We start from the raw sequence: 18,552 nt of genomic DNA on the forward strand, positions 1-18,552 counted from the left end.
CAGCTACAAAGCCTGCATCAAGAGTCCTTAAAAGAATCAACTTAACAGATGGTCAAAGTGTACAAGGCCGATGTGAAAAGTGTCTGAAGTATAATTTTCAGCTTGAAGGTCTAGTCTTCTCTGCACCTTTATGGAGAGGATGTTGGGTGCATGGAATGCGCTCCCAAGAGAGGTAGTGGAGAGGAAAACGATGACAGAGTTCAAAAAAGCGTGGGATGAACACAGAGGATCTTGAATCAGAAAAAATTAAGGCCAATACTGGGCAGACTTCCACGGTCTATATCCGTATATGGCTGTTTGGTTGAAGATGAGTTGGGGAGGGCTTTGATGGCTAGGATGGTTTAGATGGGCTGGAGTGAGCTTTGATGGACACTTCAGTAGATGGAACCTATGCAGAGAATCAGACACAGCTTTAGGTTCTGGCCCAGCAATAGCTAAGAAGGAAAATTTAAATTAAGTCAGTAATTTAAAGAATGGGTAGGGTTGGACAGACTGGATGGACCATTTGGGTCTTTATCTGCCGTCATCTACTATGTTACTATCTACTATGTCCAACACACACAAGTCTATATGAGACAAAAATTCATAACACAACCACACTCTCAAAACGTTTTGCAGCACAGCAAACACACATACCATGTAAATGCTACGGAATGAATCACAAATAGTCTCCCAAAACACTGAATGGAAACAGCACAGGGATTAGCTAGCAATTGGTGAACAGGCTTAATATTGTGAAAATTATCACTAGGTAGGAAAAAGCCTCATATCCCCTCCTCCAACCCAACAATATGTTAAAATTGCAAATAAACAGGAGGCTTTATAGGGGTAAATGTAATAACTGACATAAAAAACCTCCTCTATAATATTTCACAAACAAAAAGCCTTGTGCAATGCAATCAATCCCTGAGTTGCCCACAATGTACTGGGAGACTTGAAAGAAATTTAACAACTAGTGCTTAAATGTTCTCATTAGGACAGTGCTAGTTGTATCGAGAAGAAATATCCCACTTCGACGATGGCCAGCATTTCGCTTCAAAAAAGCTGCCTCAGGACGTACAGGTAATGAAACTCTTAGTGAAGCTCCGAGTCAAAAAACATGGCGGCTTCTCAGACGTTTTGAGAGTGTGGTTGTGTTGTGAATTTTTGTCTCATATAGACTTGTGTGTGTTGGACTATCTACTATGTAACATAAAGGTTGTGATGAGGGCTCTTTGTGCCACAGCTTGATATGAGGGCCCCAACTTTGGAGCTGTCATTATTATAATATACTGTAAAGGCAAAGATTTTACATTACTACCTTTACCTGAAACAAACTTCTCAAGAGAAGGGTATTTACAAAATTAAAAATATATATTTTTCTCAAACATTAAATATCAAAATTCAAAGGAGAAGCATCTTGCAACAAATAATAGAATATAACGTAGAAAAATATTGTCCAAAAGATTTTAAGTCAGTGCCAACAGAACAAAACAATTGCAACAACTGGAGAGCAATTACAACTAAAACAGCTTCCTCACACTAAACACACTATTTACATATTTACACACTATTTACTTATTTGGGAGGAGAGGGGAATATGGATAGGCAAAGGGTGCTGCCTAGCAGCGATGTCACCACATTGACCAGCTCACAAACTGCCATAAACCTCCCACTGATGGAGGCCTTCAATTCCCACACCTCTGTTACCAGCTTCCTGGCAACGGAACACTGGCCTTGAGGACCACAAGAGGCTGGATGTGGTGACTGCTGGGGTCCCCTTGCCTCTGCTTCAGATTGTGAAGAGGAAGATGATTCAGAGACAGGGGCATCCTTTTCCTCCCTCAGTGGCTGCTGTAGCGGTGGTGGCACTGCTCCTGGTGCCTGGGCCTTGAGCTTGTCTGCCCACCATGCTTCACTGCTGCCTCTTCTCAACCTGCATCCTCTGTGGACAAATCAGAGACAAAAAAGTAAGCTTCTGGATATGACATAGTGCCTTTCTGTGCTGTAAGCAAAGCTGATTAATATTAATTTCTTTTAAACAGGTACCTTCTCTATCCCTACTGTCCTCACAATCTCTTTTGGTGGTGCCAGAGCCAATGCAAGGTTAAGCAACTTAGCCAGGATCACAAGGTTCCACAGAGGGAACTGAACCCTCATGATTCACAGCCCAGTTCACTAACCACTAGTCCACTCCCCAACTCACAAATGCTATGTAGGAACAGTCAGAGCGCGCACATAGGGTTGGGGCCAGTACACAGATCTAGGAAATTGGCAAATACCTATGTCATATACAGTATAAATATATGCAATTTATCCCTACACACATAACACCATTGTCACAATCTTTGCTGCCAATAGCCTGACCCTGAGGGAGAGGAACAGGAGACCCCGGAGCAGGCATTGGGAGGAGCTACTGCCCCAGCTGGAATGCTGGGTCGAAAGATCGCTGAAGGAAAAGGAGGATCAGCAACTACCCCATCCGTGACACTAGAGATACTCCTGGAGGCTATCAAGAAAGTGGATGTGAAGGTGAAGAAAACTGCCTCAGATATGGAGGTATTGGTATAAAAAATGGATACTTCTTCAGATAGTTTGGTTAAAGTTAAGAAAGAATGCATGGATAAAATACAAACTGAGTCAGCCTCCTTGAAAAACTCAATTATCACTATAATTAAAGAACAAAATTTTGCAGCTCGTAAAATAGAAATGATAGAGAACTTTAATAGAAGATTGAACTTGAGAGTGCTAAACTGCCCAAGGATACCGGCAATATCACCAATTGAGATTTTCAAAAAATTTCTTATAGAATGCTTGAATTTTCACAAGACCAGATCCCACCTATAAACAAAGCATATTTTTTACCTGTTTCAAAAAGAAATTCTGATATACCTAGGAGTGAGAACTTGGTCTCTGACAAAGACTTGCAAAATCTTATGGCAATATTAGAGGAGTCATTCATGGATGTTAAAGAAAGAGCAACTTTAATTGTTAACTTTATCTTCGAACAAGATCTTAACTCTGTTATGAAGTTATTCTTTAAAAAGTCTGGAATGCTCTTCTGTGGTCAACGTTTATGGTTATATCACAATGTAACTAGAATAACCCAGGAAAGGCGAAAAATGTTTTTGGGAATGAGAGAACAGACAAGCTAGGTGCTACTTTTTTGTTAGCCTATCTATGCAAATGTGTTATCAAGTTTATGGGTTTAAAATATATGTTTTTCACACCAAACCATCGACGATCCTTTTTAGATCTCAAGGGTTTATCTAGTGGTGGGAGTGTAGCTCAAAGGAATAATGCCGGGTTGTAGCGTTTAGGTCTTTTCTTTGTATTTTACTGCAATCTTACTCCCTATTTCTTTTTTTTTTTTTTTTTTAAACGTATGTTTATTGACAGCGAGAAAAATACACCACTACTCCCTATTTCTTTATTTCTCTCCTCCTCCTAATTGAGGTCTAAGGAAGAGTTAAGTTTCATAATAATTTCTATTTTAAATGTTATAATGCTTTATGATGTTATTCTTGTTGAAACATGATTTTGTATTTCTATATACTTGTAAAGTTTATACTTGTAAAGTATGATAAATTTAATAAAAATAAAAATAAATAAATAAATTGGCCCAGTTGCCTTAGGCCCCTCATGCCCATATTTGAGGGGGTGGGATGGGGTGTCAGGGGGTGCCGTCTTCGGCAGGAGAGATTGGGCATCTCTCCTGCCGGTATTCGCGACACTTCGGGGGGGGGAATCGCGATCGCGGCAGAGGGTGGGCAGGTTGCTGGGGCTGCTGAGCTGATCATGGCAGCTGCGATCAGCTCAGTGGTCCCTATTTGGAACTTATACCTGTTTTGACTTGGTCTAAGTCAAAACGTATAAATTCCGACCAGGCAACCTCGTTAAACTTTTGGCTATACTTGCTTTACAGCTAAGTCTACGTCGGCCCACCTCCCGCCCTTTCCCCTCATTCAAAAACGCCTCTTTTCGCTCTAAACGTTTAGCAGAGGGTAGGAGTGCAGGGCCACTACTCGGATTGGAGAAAGGTTACGAGTGGTGTTCCGCAGGGGTCGGTGCTTGGACCGCTGCTATTCAATGTATTTATAAATGATCTAGAAATGGGGACGAAGAGTGAATTAATAAAATTTGCAGATAACACCAAGCTATTCAATGGGGCTAGGACTAAAGAGGACTGCGAAGATTTACAAAGGGACCTAAACAAACTTGGGGAGTGGGTGACGAGATGGCAGATGAAGTTCAATGTAGAGAAATGCAAAGTCTTACACGTAGGAAACAGAAACTTGAGGTACAACTACACAATGTTATTGAGTGAGAGTTCCCAAGAAAGGGACTTGGGGGTAATAGTAGACATGACAATGAAGCCATCGGAATAATGCGCAGCGGCTGCTAAAAAAGCAAATAGAATGCTAGGAATAATCAAGGGTATTACAAGCAGAACAAAAGAAGTTATCCTGCCGTTGTATCGGGCGATGGTGCGCCCGCATCTGGAGTACTGCGTCCAATATTGGTCGCCGTACCTAAAGAAGGATATGGCGATACTCGAGAGGGTTCAGAAGAGAGCGATGCGTTTGATAAAAGGTATGGAAAACCTTTCATACGCTGAAAGATTAGAGAAACTTGGGCTTTTTTCACTGGAGAAGCAGAGACTTAGAGGGGATATGATAGAGACTTATAAGATCACGAAGGACATAGAGAAAGTGGAGAGGGACAGATTCTTCAAACTTTCAATAACTATAAGAACGAGAGGGCATTATGAAAAATTAAAAGGAGACAGATTCAGAACTAATGCTAGGCAGTTCTTCTTCACCCAACGGGTGGTGGATGCCTGGAACGCACTTCCAGAGGGAGTGATAAGACAGGGTACGGTATTGGAGTTCAAGAAGGGATTGGACAATTTTCTGAAGGAAAAGGGGATAGAAAGATATAGATAGAAGGCTAGTATACAGGTCCGCGTGAGCGGACTGCTGGGCATGATGGACCTCAGGTCTGACCCAGCAGAGGCACGGCTTATTTTCTTATGAGGCAGGGGAAAGGCCCATAGTATGTACAATCTTTAGTTAGCCCATCCTGCCTGTCTGCTCATTGGGTAGAGCAGTACAGTTCACAAACTCTCAAATTCTTCACACCTACTTCCTATCTCTCCACCCCTTATTCTTCAGACCCTGACCATATTTACAGCTGCCCATATTTGGGCACTGTTCCCTCCTTTCACATACCCACCCCTCATGTGAAATGCTAGACCATCTTTTTAAACAATAGTCCTTATGGTTAATTCTGCTGACACCTCTTGATACAATGTTCACTTGACTGTAGGCATTGTATTCAATGTCTCAGGAATGCCCCCCCTCCCACCTTTTGAGTCAGCAATACTTCTTACTGTCATATGCACACAATGTTAGATAAACTCCTTCTGGAATTTTACCATTTAGTTTTTCATTACCACTTTATTAATATATTTTCTATAATATTATGACTCCCTGCCTTATTAGAATTATATGTATTAATAATATCTTTATAGTTTCTCTGTAGTTATTTGACCACACCTGATTAGATGTATTATATGCAAATTTTATACCCTTTAAGTGTTTACCCCCTTTGTATTATTCTGCAACAATTAACACCATTAGAAAATATTAGTATTTTCGTTTCTCACAGTCACCTGCATTCAGGACAAAAGAGGAGGGAAAATGTTAGAAAAGAACACAAATCTGTTGCACGTTGTCCACTTCCACAGGTGTGTCCTGCCTCATCCTCCAATGCTGCTGACGGCCCTGTGGTAAAAGGAAAAAACTGTGGTCAATGATCAAAAGCTTTGTTTGCGATAGTAAGATGGTGTCACCGACCAGCCATCCCCCTCAGATCTCTCCCCTCTGGAGCCAGTCAAAGATGCCCAGGTATGCCAGAATGTAGGCATCATGGCAGGATCCAGGGAAATTCACACACACATCTGTGATTTCCAAGGAGGCATGTTCTTGGAAAGATAGGCACGCCAGTTACGAAATGGCTTCTCCATCTGAACAGGTGGTCTGAGTGTGGACAAGAGGACATGAAATGAAGCTAAGGGGGGGCAAGTTCAGGACTAATATCAGGAAGTTCTGCTTCACACAGAGAGTGGTTGACATCTGGAATACTCTCCCAGGGGAGATTATTGCAGAATCGACAGTCCTAGGCTTCAAGGGCAAACTAGATGCATATCTCCTTGAGAGAGGCATATAGAGATATGGTTGGCTATAGGGTAAGCCATGTGTATACCTGGCAGGGCCTCCGCGTGTGCGGATCGCCGGACTTGATGGACCGAAGGTCTGATCCGGAGATGGCGCTTCTTATGTTCTTACATGTGTGCAGCTGATTGTACCCAGAACAGAGGGGAAGTGGGCCAGCTTATAAAAACCCCACATTGTGTGGTGCTGGTCTGCTTCATTCATGGGGAAATAATCGTACATGGAAATAAGTCTCAGAAATATGTCCAGAAAGTGGCTAATGATACGTAATGCAGATGGCTGGCTAATGCCAGCTGGTGCTCCCATAGTCTTTGGAATGTTTATTTATTCAATTTTCTATACCGTTCTCCCAGGGGAGCTCAGAACAGTTTTACATGCATTTATTCAAGTACTCAAGCATGTTTCCCTGTCTGTCCCGGTGGGCTCACAATCTATCTAATGTACCTAGGGCAATGGGGGGATTAAGTGACTTTCCCAGGGTCACAAGGAGAAACGTGGGTTTAATCCCACAATCTCAGAGTGCTGAGGCTGTAGCTTTAACCACTGTGCCACACTCTCCTCCAGTAGCCAAAAAAGCAAGGGCAGTGATTCCTCGTACATTAACTAGAAGGGTTTATCCCCTGAAAGTGGTGGGCTCCAGCAATTGCTCACACAGATGAACTATGGTCTCCCAATTAAAGCAATCCAGAAAATAATCTGCCAGGGGGCGATGAAACTCGAGCATGTAGCTGTCCTGAAGAACCTCCAGGACCCAATGGTCCAAGGTGATGGCCTGCTATTCTGCCCGAAAAGTAGAGAGCCATCCTCCAACTCATATCGAAGTGGCAAGAGGCCTGGCATCAAGATATCACCACTGGATGGCTCCCCATTGATGGCTAGCGCCGGGAACTACTAAACCTCTGCTTTGTAGACTGGGAGGATCACTGCCCAGAGAAGCCGCCAAAGTACTTCCAAAGTATACTGTATATATTGTAAGTCTGCTTTATGAGGAAGACACTGACCATTTTAATAGCTGTCTTCTGGACTAACCCCCATCCAGCTTATATCCTTTTGAAGATGTGGTCTCCAGAACTGTAAATAGTACTTTAAATGAAGTCTCACCAGATTCTTATACAGAGGTTTATCGTTGGCCCGGGTGGTATTAGCTCCAACACTCATAGAATTCCTATGGGCGTGGGAGATAATATTGCCACAGCTTGGTGATAAAAAAGTCTAACATGGCTTTGTAAAAGGGAGGGACAGTTTAGAAACTCACTTTATTTTGGACTGTCAATAGTAGCAAATTCCCCAAATGAGACACCTGAATAACACACTTAAGAGATTGTTTGCAGTTATTATATCAAGTGGGCAAGATTTAAATTAATGCATTTATAGGATTTGAAGAGCATTTCATTCATCTGTTTAAGGGCTGCAATGGAGGACTTTGGGAGGCACATGAGGTCCTAGTACCGTGCTTTGGAGATCACTGAACTATCACATCCTTTTTCCTGCTGGCCATTTCTCTCCCTTTGCATCCAAACATCCTTCTGGCTTTTGCCATTGCCTTTTCCACCTATTCAGCCACCTTAATATCATTAGATTCGATAATCCCTAAATCCTGTTCTTTTGTGCACAGCAGTATTTCAGCCCTATAATGTATTGTTTTCTTAGGTTTTTACAACCCAAATTGCAGGGCCCTGAATTTTTTAGCATTACATTTTAGCTGCTAAATTTTTGACCATTCTTCAAACTACTCTATATCTTTCCTCGTCTTATTCACATCTTCCAGGATGTTTACCCTCGTGCAGATTTTGGTATCATCTGCAAAGGGGCAAACTCTTCCAAGTAGCCCTTCCATAATATCGCTTATGAAAATATTAAAAATCACAGAATCAGGGACCAACCCCTGTAATTCACCACTGCCAACAGCCCTATATGCAGAATAATCTTCATTTACTACTACTCTGACACCTCCCATTCTCTAACCCAGTCAATTACTTTAGGGCCCATATCATTAGCTTTCAGTTTATGTAAAAAAAAAAAAAAAAAGGTCACCTCTGTGGAACTGTGTCAAAGGCTTTTCTGAAATCTAAGTATATTGCATCCAGTGCTGATCCAACTCTATGGTTACCCTATCAAAGAAACATTAAAGGTATACATTTTCAACAAGATATCTAACAGCAAAAGTAAGTATATGCTTTTCAGCCTGCACAACTAACCTTGCCTACAAGACTCTGAACTCTTGCTCCGTTCATTTTTCAGTGCTGTTTGGTCATCGATGGAAAATTATCAACTGAATCTCCATAGACACGGAACACAACATCCTCTTCATGAGTTGTATAATCAGAATATTATCTTTATGACACCATTAATTCTTTGCTCCTTGTTTTCAGTTGAATAAGCTGCAAAAAATAAAAAATATTTTAATGTGTAAAAGAAATATAGCATGCATGGAGTTGTCCACAAGCTGAGTCTCACATTTCTTGCAGCAGTAACATAGTAAATGACAGCAGACACATACCTACATTATCCATCCAGTCTGCCCAATAAGGTGGCCAAAGCCTTGGGAAAATATATGTTGCAGCTCAGTGCATGAGAATTGTTCTATCCCCTTATCATTTAGGTCACCATTCTTTGTACGTTTTCTAATTCTGTTACGGTATATCTGTTTTGAGATGCTGCAACACAGGCGCTCGGTGACTTGACTGTTTGAGCAGGCTAGTTTACTAAGTTTATTAAATTCAAATTATTCAAATTATTATTAGGTTTATTATTTGATTTGATTGCTTATCAAATTCCTAAACAGGAGGTGCCAAGTCCAATTCTCTCTCTTTCTCCCTCCCCAGGTCCAATTCTCTCTTCCTCACTCCCTAGCCCTAGGTCCAATGGCTGAAACATTAGTTCTACTTGACCAGATGTAGCAAGACCCAGAAAACTGCAACAATTATGTTTCTTGATTTTCTTGCCTCCTCAATATGATCCCCAAAAAGATCATCACTTATACATAGAATGTTGGAGAGGTGATCTTGGACTGAAGTATCCAAATCAGAGATCCAGGGCCAAGTTTGGCTGCACATTGCAATGGACACTGCAGAAATTTGTGAGGCGACATCAAAGGCATCAAAATTTGACCTGATCATATATTTTCTGGTCTCCAGCAGACTTTTAACTAGATGTCGAAAAAGTTTATGCTGGTCTGATAGTAGGTGCTGCTCAAAATTTAGCAATTGTTTTATTAAAGACTTTAAATAGAAGGCCATGTAGAAATTTTAATTCAATATTGTTAGCAAGCATTGATACTTGAAAGACATGCCTGCCAAACTTGTCCAGGATTCTATCTTCTCTGCTCGGTGGTGTGCTGGCATATGTGCAAGAGCTATTAGCATGCTTCAGGGCTGTCTCAACTACTAGAAATTGGTGTTGAAGCTAAGGTTTGTCAAACCCTGAGCAAGTCTAGTCTATAGAGAGAGTATAATCTACGAGGAGCTACTGGGACAGTTAGAGGTGTTTCCCAGTTTTTAAACAAGGCTTCCTTCATGAGCTAATGAAGCGGGACCTTGATGTAGTTTTTAGGTCATTACTCCTAGTCTAAGGCACAGGTGTCAAAGTCAATCCTCAAGGGCCACAATCCAGTCGGGTTTTCAGGATTTCCCCAGTGAATATGCATGAGATCTATTAGCATACAATGAAAGCACTGCATGCAAATAGATCTCATGCACATTCATTGGGGAAATCCTGAAAACCTGACTGGATTGCAGCCCTCGAGGACCGACTTTGACACCCCTGGTCTAAGGCAGTGTATCACAAACTGTGCAGCAGCTCAAAGATGCTGGTGAGAAGAGGCACCGATGCCCGCTGACTGCTTATAGGATGTGCCTCTCGTGGCAAGAGGCACGTCTTTAAGGCAGTCAGCCGGCGCCTTTCCTCCTCCAACGCCCAACCTCTACCAACGTAGTAATAGCAGGTTTTGCACATTGTGCCAAAGCTAGTGCATCTCCTGACTTTCCATGGTTTAAAAGTAATCCTGTGGAAAAGAGGATTAAAGCTCACCAGGAAGGTTTCCCCGGTTCACAGGCAGTCGGGGCAGACTATCCTAATACAGGTCCTGCTAGTTCCAGTCCCTGGCAGGATATATTTGTCCTTTCTAAAGGGAAAGCTAATAAAAACCAAGAAGAAAAAACCCTTTCAACCTTCTCTTAAGAAACAACCCTATTTACCTGGAAGCAAACTGCAGCTTGGCCAAAGGGGGAATTTTTGCCCATGTTGATTCCATGCAGGTTTGGGCAGGACTCCCATCAATGTAAGGCAGAGCTTCAGACAGAAGAGGGAGGTGAATGGAAGCAGAAGGAGCGGTTACTACCCTATAGTACAGGGGTAGGGAATTCCAGTCCTCGAGGGCCATAATCCAGTCAAGTTTTCAGGATTTCCCCAATGAATATGCATGAGATCTATTTGCATGCACTGTTTTCAATGCATATTCATTGGAGAAATCCTGAAAACTTGACTGGATTACTGTCCTCGAGAACCGAAGTTCCCCACCCCTACTATAGTAGGACCCAGCCCAAATTGAAGCCTGATGTGGAGATGTTAGAGCTGGGAGAACCTGATCAGTTAACGCCATCAGAACTGCCAGCCCATGAGGAATACATGGAAGTTTCTGATGACCTACCTTTTGAAGGTAATGAAGTATAAGTTCCCTAGTGTGTATAGTTTGAATCCAGAAAAAGGAGGGCAGTTTGAGACATTGAAAGCAATGGAAGTAAAATCCAGACGTCTCAATCTATCCTCCTTAATGCCAATGCTTTCAATGGAAGTAAAACCTGGATGTCTTAATCTATCCTCCTTTTTCTGGAGGATAACCCTAGGCATATCATTCCAAGTGTGGACTTCGCGGAGCTAAACCCACACGTCCTTAAAAATCTGAGGTCCGTGCCACTTTTAGTCTCAGCATAGGTTATGGCTCTGACGGACCCTAATGCTTTTCCCTCCCTATGTTGAGACTAAAAGTGGCACGGACCTCAGGGCAAAAGGTTTGTCACGTTTAGTCTCAGCATAGGGAGGGGAAAGCATTAGGATTTGTCAGAACTAAATTGTCATAGAGGTCTATCAGAGCCATAATCGATGCTGAGACTAAAACTGGCACGGACCTCAGATTTTAAGGACGTGCGGGTTTAGATGTGCAAGGTCCGCATTTTACCCCTTCCCGTGATCATGTTGCACCTTCTGTTGTAACCCACCCTGGAAGGATTTGGCGGGCTATAAGCCCACAAGCAACATAATATACAGTATGTTCTCCAGCACAAATGTCAACTGATAAGAATCAAAGCCTACAACTAACATACTATTATAGGATATTAAGTTCAGATACCAGAATTAGCCAAAATGTATGCTTCCTGAGCTGATTAAACATGGTAGTTTGAACATTTTGTGTTCTTTGCGCGCACTTTAGCCACTGCGATTAAAACACGGTTGCGCTTCGACTTTTTACTGATAACTCAAAACAAAATGTACATAGGAACTGGGTAAAACCCGGGAAGTAACAGATCCACCATATATAAGTTAGAAACCACACCACCAAGGGACAACAGAGGTGGGGATGCGTCGCCTTTAAGGCAGACTCCCGGCATGCACCAGGAGCGGGCGCCGAGTCTGGACCCATCAGCGAAAAGCATGGCGCAAGAGGAGGAAGCCTTTCTCAAGTTTACGCAGTTGTATTCACCGGCGCTGACCTCTTCGGGGGTCCCTGCTCACCTCTGGAAAAGTCTGCACGAAAAACTAAACAATGAGGTGGGTGTACTAGCGCAGTTTGGTAGGCGGATTGTGCGCCTTCCACTTCTGCAACTCTTCTTCCTCCCTCTCCCCGGTGTAGGTGTTGGTGCTGCAGTTAGAAACCTTGCAAATAAGTTGCGCTTTGCTGATTATGGAGTCGCACGCCCACCTTGCGCATGCGAAGAGGGACCTTTACGTGCACGCGCGGACATCAGATGCCCACCCTGCACGCCAGGTACTGCGCGTGCCGTAGATATTTTGGGACTGGATGGGGGAAGAAAAAGTACTGTACTGTATTCGCTTTCATCGCACAGGCCCCTGTAGAAAAAAAATAGTCTCGTGTACTATATAGGGAGTACAAAAAGCATCACGTACTGATAAAATGAAAGGATTCTCCTCATTTGTAAGGTTGCCAGATTTTTTTTCTTGTAAATCTGAAATGCATGGGCGGAGTCGGGTGGGGTTGGGCAGGGTGGGGCGGGGTTTCCCATTGCAGTTTTCCACCATAAAAATTACAGTATACTGTAATCTTCGCTTCTCTTACACACACCTTCCACTTAAGTTATTTCCATCCCCTTTTTCTTCTGCTCTTACAGTAAACTCTACATCTTTTTCTCACCCCTTTCAATTCATCCATCTCCATTTCCATTTCTTTCTCTTTCCCTTTCTAGTCCAGCTATATCCAACTCGCTCTTCCTGTCCATCTCTCTCTCTCTCTTTTGCCCTGTCCTTCCGGTCCACCTATCTCCACCTTTCCTGCAGCGCATTTGGGAATTTAGATAATTTTTTTTTTTTCCATGGAGCACATGAAAAAGTTTATGGGACGCAGCAAGGAGAACAAGAAGGTGCAACAATACACTGTGATCAGACAGGGGAATTTCAGAAGGAAATAGGACAGATATTGATGCATAGAAGGTGAGTTGGAGTTTGGAATTAAAGCATCTTAAAAGAAGTGGGCTTGGAGTCTGGATTTGAATACTGCCAGAGATGGAGCCTGATGTATTGAGTCAGGCAGTTTGTTCAGCAAGGTAGAAGGAACGGAGTCTAGAATTGGCTGTACAGGAGAAGGGTACAGATAAGAGAGACTTATCTGATGAGTTGAGTGCCTGGGCTGGAGTGTGGGGAGAGATGAAAGATACTGAGAAGCTGTGGAGTGAATACACTTGTAGGTCAGTAAGAGGAATTTGAACGGTATGGAAACAGGGAGCCCATGAAGGAGAGGGATAATGTAGGAATAGCGACATTGAGAGAACATGAGACTTGCAGCAGAGTTCTGAACAGATTGAAGGGGAGAGATGGTTTAGCGCAGGGATGTCCAATCTGTGGCCCCGTGAAGTATTTTGTGTGGCCCTGGTTGAGGGCAATGGAGTTTTTTCTTCTGCTGCCCCCGGGTGTTTACCGTCTTGCCTGCTCCCTCCTCTGTCTTGCTGAAGCATTTACACATTTGTGTGGCCCCAGAAACATTTTTTTCAGCCAATGCGGCCCAGGGAAGCCAAAAGGTGGACACCCCTGGTTTAGCGGAAGGCCATTGAGAAGCAGGTTGCAGTAGTCTAGGTCAGAGTTTCTCAACTTCTTCAAGCCAAGTACCCCCCAAGTCTTAACAAATATCAACTGAGTACCGCTGCTCAGGCTCCACCCAGACCCATCCCCATAATAATAGTACTAATTGTAATGCAGGTTCTTCCATTTTTCATATACACACAATATAATCTTATTAATACATAATGGTAACCACAAAATTAAAAAAAAAAACCAAAGCACACTGTACGTAGAGAAAATGTTATTTATATTGGTGGGGAGGGGGTTTCAAAGAGGTCAAGGCAGATGACTTTAAAATAAGCAATGTCACCTCAGTAACTATAGAAAAATAGACAAATATAGTGCAAAATATAGACAGCAGATATAAATTCTCAAAACTGACACATTTCGATCACTAAATTGAAAATATAATCATTTTTCCTAGTTGCACTTTCTTCTGACTGCATCCAATATTTCTTTCTCTCTGCCTCCTGCATGCTTCCTCTCCTCCAGACTTCATTCCCTTCACCCAACCAACATCTCTCTCTGTTTCTTCCATGAGCCTCTCTCTTCCCCCTCCCTCTCTCTCTCTCTCTCCCATGCTGCAAAGGGAGGGGGGAAAGAGAGAGGGTGCATCTCTCCCATTCCCTCTACTGCAATATCCAAAATTTCTCCCTCACTCATCCCCAGGATCGTGTGCAACATTTTTCACCACTGCCCACCAGCCCCATGCCCATTTCTCTTGATGTAATTTTTGGGAGCATAACTATGAAATGTGTAGAGAAATTTCAACCAAACTTGGTATACATATCACTTACTATCTGGGAAAAAAATACTGTGGAGTGAGAAGGGGGTGACATGTAAAAATTATCGAAAACGACATATATTACTGTCTAACTCATAGTTTTTGGGCTCGCTGAGATGAATACTGACACTCCCAAAGCTATTTAAGTCCAAGTTTAGCCCCATAGAGAAGGCCATTCTTGCTACTAAAAATGAAGATGTCCACGAAATAAACAATCAAATACTTCCCATTTTACCAGGTGTAATCACTGAATACAATCTATGAATACCGGAAGTTTGGGATAAATAAATATTTGGGCAATGCCGAGTGATCAGCTAGTAAAATAATAATAAAATTTTTTTTTTAAAGTTTGGCCTTGTCAAGAGAAAGTCAGTACTTAAGGATGGGAAAAATGTCATTATTAGAATTCAAATGTATCTTTAAAAAGAAAACATTTAAAAGATCCTTTAAATTTATCAATATTTTTTTCCTCTCTTAAGAAAGCTGGTAGTGGAGCTGTTACCGAAAATGATGTATTACGGCGAGTATTAATAATGTTCAATGAGGGGACTGTCAATAAATTTTAAGAGGTTCTAAGAGAACGAGTTAAAGTGTGCAGAATGAGAAGTTTGTCAATGAAACTGGGGGCATTTGTGTTTTGGACTTTGAAAGTTAGTAATGCTATTTTGTATGTAATTCTATGAGCCATAGGAAGCCAGTGAGCTTTTTTCAGAAGAGGGTGATGCGACCGTATTTTCTGGAGTTGGTAATAATCTTAATAACGGCATTCTGTATTATTTGAAGGCTTCATAACTCTTTCAGTGTAATACCCTTGTATAAGGAATTGCAATAGTCCAATTTTCAAATTATAAGGGAGTGAACCAGTATATTTAATGACGTGTGGTCTAGGCAGCTTACGAAGGAGTGGATCATTCTCAGTTTGGAAAAACCAGTTTTTAACTACAGTGTTGATTTGTTCACGATAATTCAAGTTTTGGTCAGTTATGACTCCTAATATTTTCACTTATGGAACCATTGCAAATGCGGAGTTATCAATACAGATTGGAGAACATAGAGAAATACTGGCTTTCTATGGAAAGAGAAGAGTTTTTGTTTTGGGGATGCTCGGTGCCAACATGTTTTTGTTTAACCACTTGCTTATGCTGCCTAATTTCTGATTGATATTTTCAATTTCAAAGTGTTTGTTGGGTCTAGCGGATGAAGAAGCTGAATGTCGTCAGCATAAGAAAATGCGGTAAAGCCTATAGGTTGGCACAGTGTCAATAGATTCCTGGAGGATTCCATGCTTGTTTATAAAAGTTTCAAATGATTAATTGTTAAACTCCACTTTGGAAGTGCAGTTGGAAAAATAAGATCTAAACCAGTTAAGTATCTGATCATTGAAGCTTACAGAAGATAGCCAGTTTAGTAAGAGTTGGTGGTCTATAGCAGTGGTCCCAACCCTTTCCTGGAGGACCACCAGGCCAGTCTGGTTTTTGGGATAGCCCTAATGAATATGCATGAGAGAGTTTTGCATATAATGGAGGTGACAGGCATGCAAATCTGCCTCATGCATATTCATTAGGGCTATCCCAAAAACCCAACTGGCCTGGTGGTCCTCCAGGACAGGGTTGGGGACCACTGGTCTATAATATTGAAAGTGGCTGTTAAGTCGAGAGATATGAGTATGATGGATTGATGAGGATCCAGATAGTATAGGATAGTAGTTGTAAGGCCGAAAAAAGAGTGGGAGGTTGGTTCATTAATACACCTTTGTTGCAAGTTCATGCTAATAATTGTTCTGTTTCATGTGAAACAAGAGGTACATTCTGTGCCCTGGGGGAATTGTGCACATTACAAAATTTGGGCATAATTTCCCCAAGAATAAGAATACTAGGGAAAGTGGTGGTTGTTGGTATCTATTTCATAAACAACCTTTTTGGTCTGGAGAAACACATCAGAAACATATTTATATTTCAGCTTCACATTGTGGTTGTGGAAACATTTCTTTTTAAATGGGCATGGAAGGGATGAACAAACACCCCATGAACTGTAGCCTGAGTACTTCTGTCTCCAGTGCCGTGTTTGCCATGTGCCTGAAATATGTCTCCTGGAGGAAGAACAGCTTTGAATTCAATAAATACACATGCCCTTGTGAATTCTCATTGGTTTATGTTTACTGGATGAAGAGCAGCTTTGCGTTCAAGGCCACTAAATACACATAACTATGTGGTGGTCTCATTGGTTTTTGTTTTGTTTTTGTTCTTTAAGGTTCCCTCTTTCCCTCTGAAAATTGTTAAACTCATGAGTCATTCCCCATCACTTGCAAAGTTGATTCAATTCATAATAGCAGCTGCATTGTCGGTGTTGGACACACCTTTACCCTAAGGCTGTGAGTCGGTATATAATCTCTGGATTTCATCCTGTTATTCAAAATTAGAAGTTGTTAGCTGAACCTCCACCCCTCCAGTTACAGTTTAAAAAGGAGAACCATTTTGACAAAAATATTTATCCCAGGACAAGCAGGCAAGATATTCTCATATGTGGGTGACGTCATCTACGGAGCCCCGATGCGGAAGCATTTTCAAGCAAACTTGATTGAAGATTTAAGTTTGCTCTGCTGCTCCACGCATGCGTGCCTTCCTGCTCCACTAGGGGGTGCATCCCCTCGTGGTCTCCAGTTCAAAATTTTCCGCTGAGCCTAGAAGTCGTGTTTTTCAGGCTCTGCCCCAACTGCCTTCTAGCACCGTGATTTTTTCTTGTTTTTTCACGATTAAGTCGCTGTGCGCAAATTCTTTACCTTTTAACTTGATTCCTGCTTTGTTTTTGAACGACCCGGAGGCTTCCGGGTCCCCGTGGCCGCGTGGCTGATCGAGCCGCGGCTACTTTCGATTTAATGTCCCGGCCTTTGACCGGCTTTAAAAAGTGCACCTGGTGTGAGCGGCTTCTTTCCCTCACAGACCCGCATCGCCGGTGCATTCTCTGCCTGGGGGCGGCTCATCCAACCGACTCCTGCCCCCAGTGCGCTACTTTCCAGAACCGGGCCCTGCGTCGAAGAAAAGCCCGCATGGCGGACCTCTTCACCCCCGGACCAACCCTCCACCTCGGCCTCGAGGTCGGCCCCGGTCTCGGCCCCGGCCTTGACCTCGGCCCCGGATACCTCGGCATCGCCTCGAGACTCGACTCCGAAGTCCTCGGGACAACAGAAAGCCTCGGCCCCGGGTAAGTCCCCTCTTCCCTCTTCAGGTTCCGTAACATCGAAGAAGCCAGCCTCGGGGACAACGTCGACGCATGGCGCAAACCCCATGCTTACAGCCCCAGCTAAGCCCTCCAAGCCTTCGGGCTGTGCCTCCACCACACGGGAATACTCTGATACGAGGTCGCCCCCGGTGGAGTGCACCGAGGCAGGGGACATGCCTTCGATGCTGTCCGTGCCCGTCTTCCAGGACCTACTCCGAGCGATGATCACGTCGGAACTGTCCGCTGCAATGGCCCAGTTTCAATCGGCCTCGACCTCGACCCCGAATGTGCCAGACCAGCCTGAGCCTCGCATCGAGCAACCTCGAGGAAAGGTGCGCAAACTTCGCCGCATCCCATCCTCCTTGGACTCCTCGCCGAGGCGCCCGAGACGTTCTCCCTCCGCAGACCGCCGAGGGGCAAAACGTCGGGCTAAAACGACAGAAACCTCGAACCGCCGTACCTCCAAGAAGGCCCGAGGTTCACCAACTCTACGAGGCCGTTCCCTCACACCTCGTACGGGACCACTAAGGGTGGCTGAGTTATCACTCTCCAACCCTCGCATCCTCCGAACTCCCCCTCGGACCGGGACCCCGACCCGAGGTCGCAGGTATTCTCCGAGGGAGTCCGGATCGAGGTCACCGATTCGACATCGATCGGTACCCCGAACCCCAGCATCGTCTCCGAGGGGCTCCTCGAGACGCCGAAGATCGACAACCCCGGAGCACTCTCACAGTGCTTCCCCGATCTCGGAGCATGGATCGGAGCAGGAACCTCGATACTCGAGGGAAGCCTCCCCATCCTTCTCCACCCGACGAAGGTCTCGTTCACCGACCCCGCACGGGGCCCCGGGAACATCTCGCCCATCCTTCACTCGCTTTGTCCAGGACATGGGCCACGCCTTGGACTTAGACCTCCAGTCTGACTCCAGATACTCTAAGGAGTACCTGGCGGAGCTGGATATGCCATCACTGCCCAGAGAGTCCCTTCGCTTACCACCTAACCCGGTACTCCAACAGGCCTTCTTCAGGAACCTGGAGACCCCCTACA

At 43.6% G+C, this 18,552-nt stretch overlaps 1 protein-coding gene and 1 long non-coding RNA gene across 6 annotated transcripts in view; one reads left to right on the forward strand and one right to left on the reverse strand.

Moving 5' to 3' along the window:
• Positions 1–306: 306 nt before the first annotated feature.
• LOC117363448 lies at positions 307–12,126 on the reverse strand. Of its 3 annotated transcripts, XR_004540058.1 has the most exons (5): positions 11,946–12,126; positions 8,414–8,596; positions 5,654–5,765; positions 1,681–1,924; positions 333–388 (listed from the first exon to the last, which is right to left on the reverse strand). It is a non-coding gene; the product is annotated as an uncharacterized LOC117363448 (long non-coding RNA). The 3 variants fall into 3 exon arrangements; XR_004540057.1 differs by having other exon boundaries at positions 307–1,924; positions 11,946–12,122; XR_004540059.1 differs by lacking the exon at positions 5,654–5,765 and having other exon boundaries at positions 307–1,924; positions 11,946–12,119.
• Positions 11,769–18,552, forward strand: part of TTLL12 (tubulin tyrosine ligase like 12) — a 212,588-nt gene continuing 205,804 nt past the window's right edge. Inside the window, exon 1 of one of the 3 annotated variants that reach the window (XM_033951183.1) lies at positions 11,769–11,981. In XM_033951183.1, the coding sequence (XP_033807074.1) occupies positions 11,820–11,981 (162 nt within the window). In that variant the 5' untranslated portion in view covers positions 11,769–11,819. Of the gene's footprint in view, positions 11,982–12,099; positions 12,199–12,627; positions 12,879–18,552 lie in introns of those variants that run through there. The other 2 variants (XM_033951184.1, XM_033951185.1) reach the window with 2 other exon arrangements.

The sequence above is a fragment of the Geotrypetes seraphini genome, chromosome 7, assembly GCF_902459505.1.
Source record: "Geotrypetes seraphini chromosome 7, aGeoSer1.1, whole genome shotgun sequence".
Classification (NCBI taxonomy): Eukaryota; Metazoa; Chordata; class Amphibia; order Gymnophiona; family Dermophiidae; genus Geotrypetes; species Geotrypetes seraphini.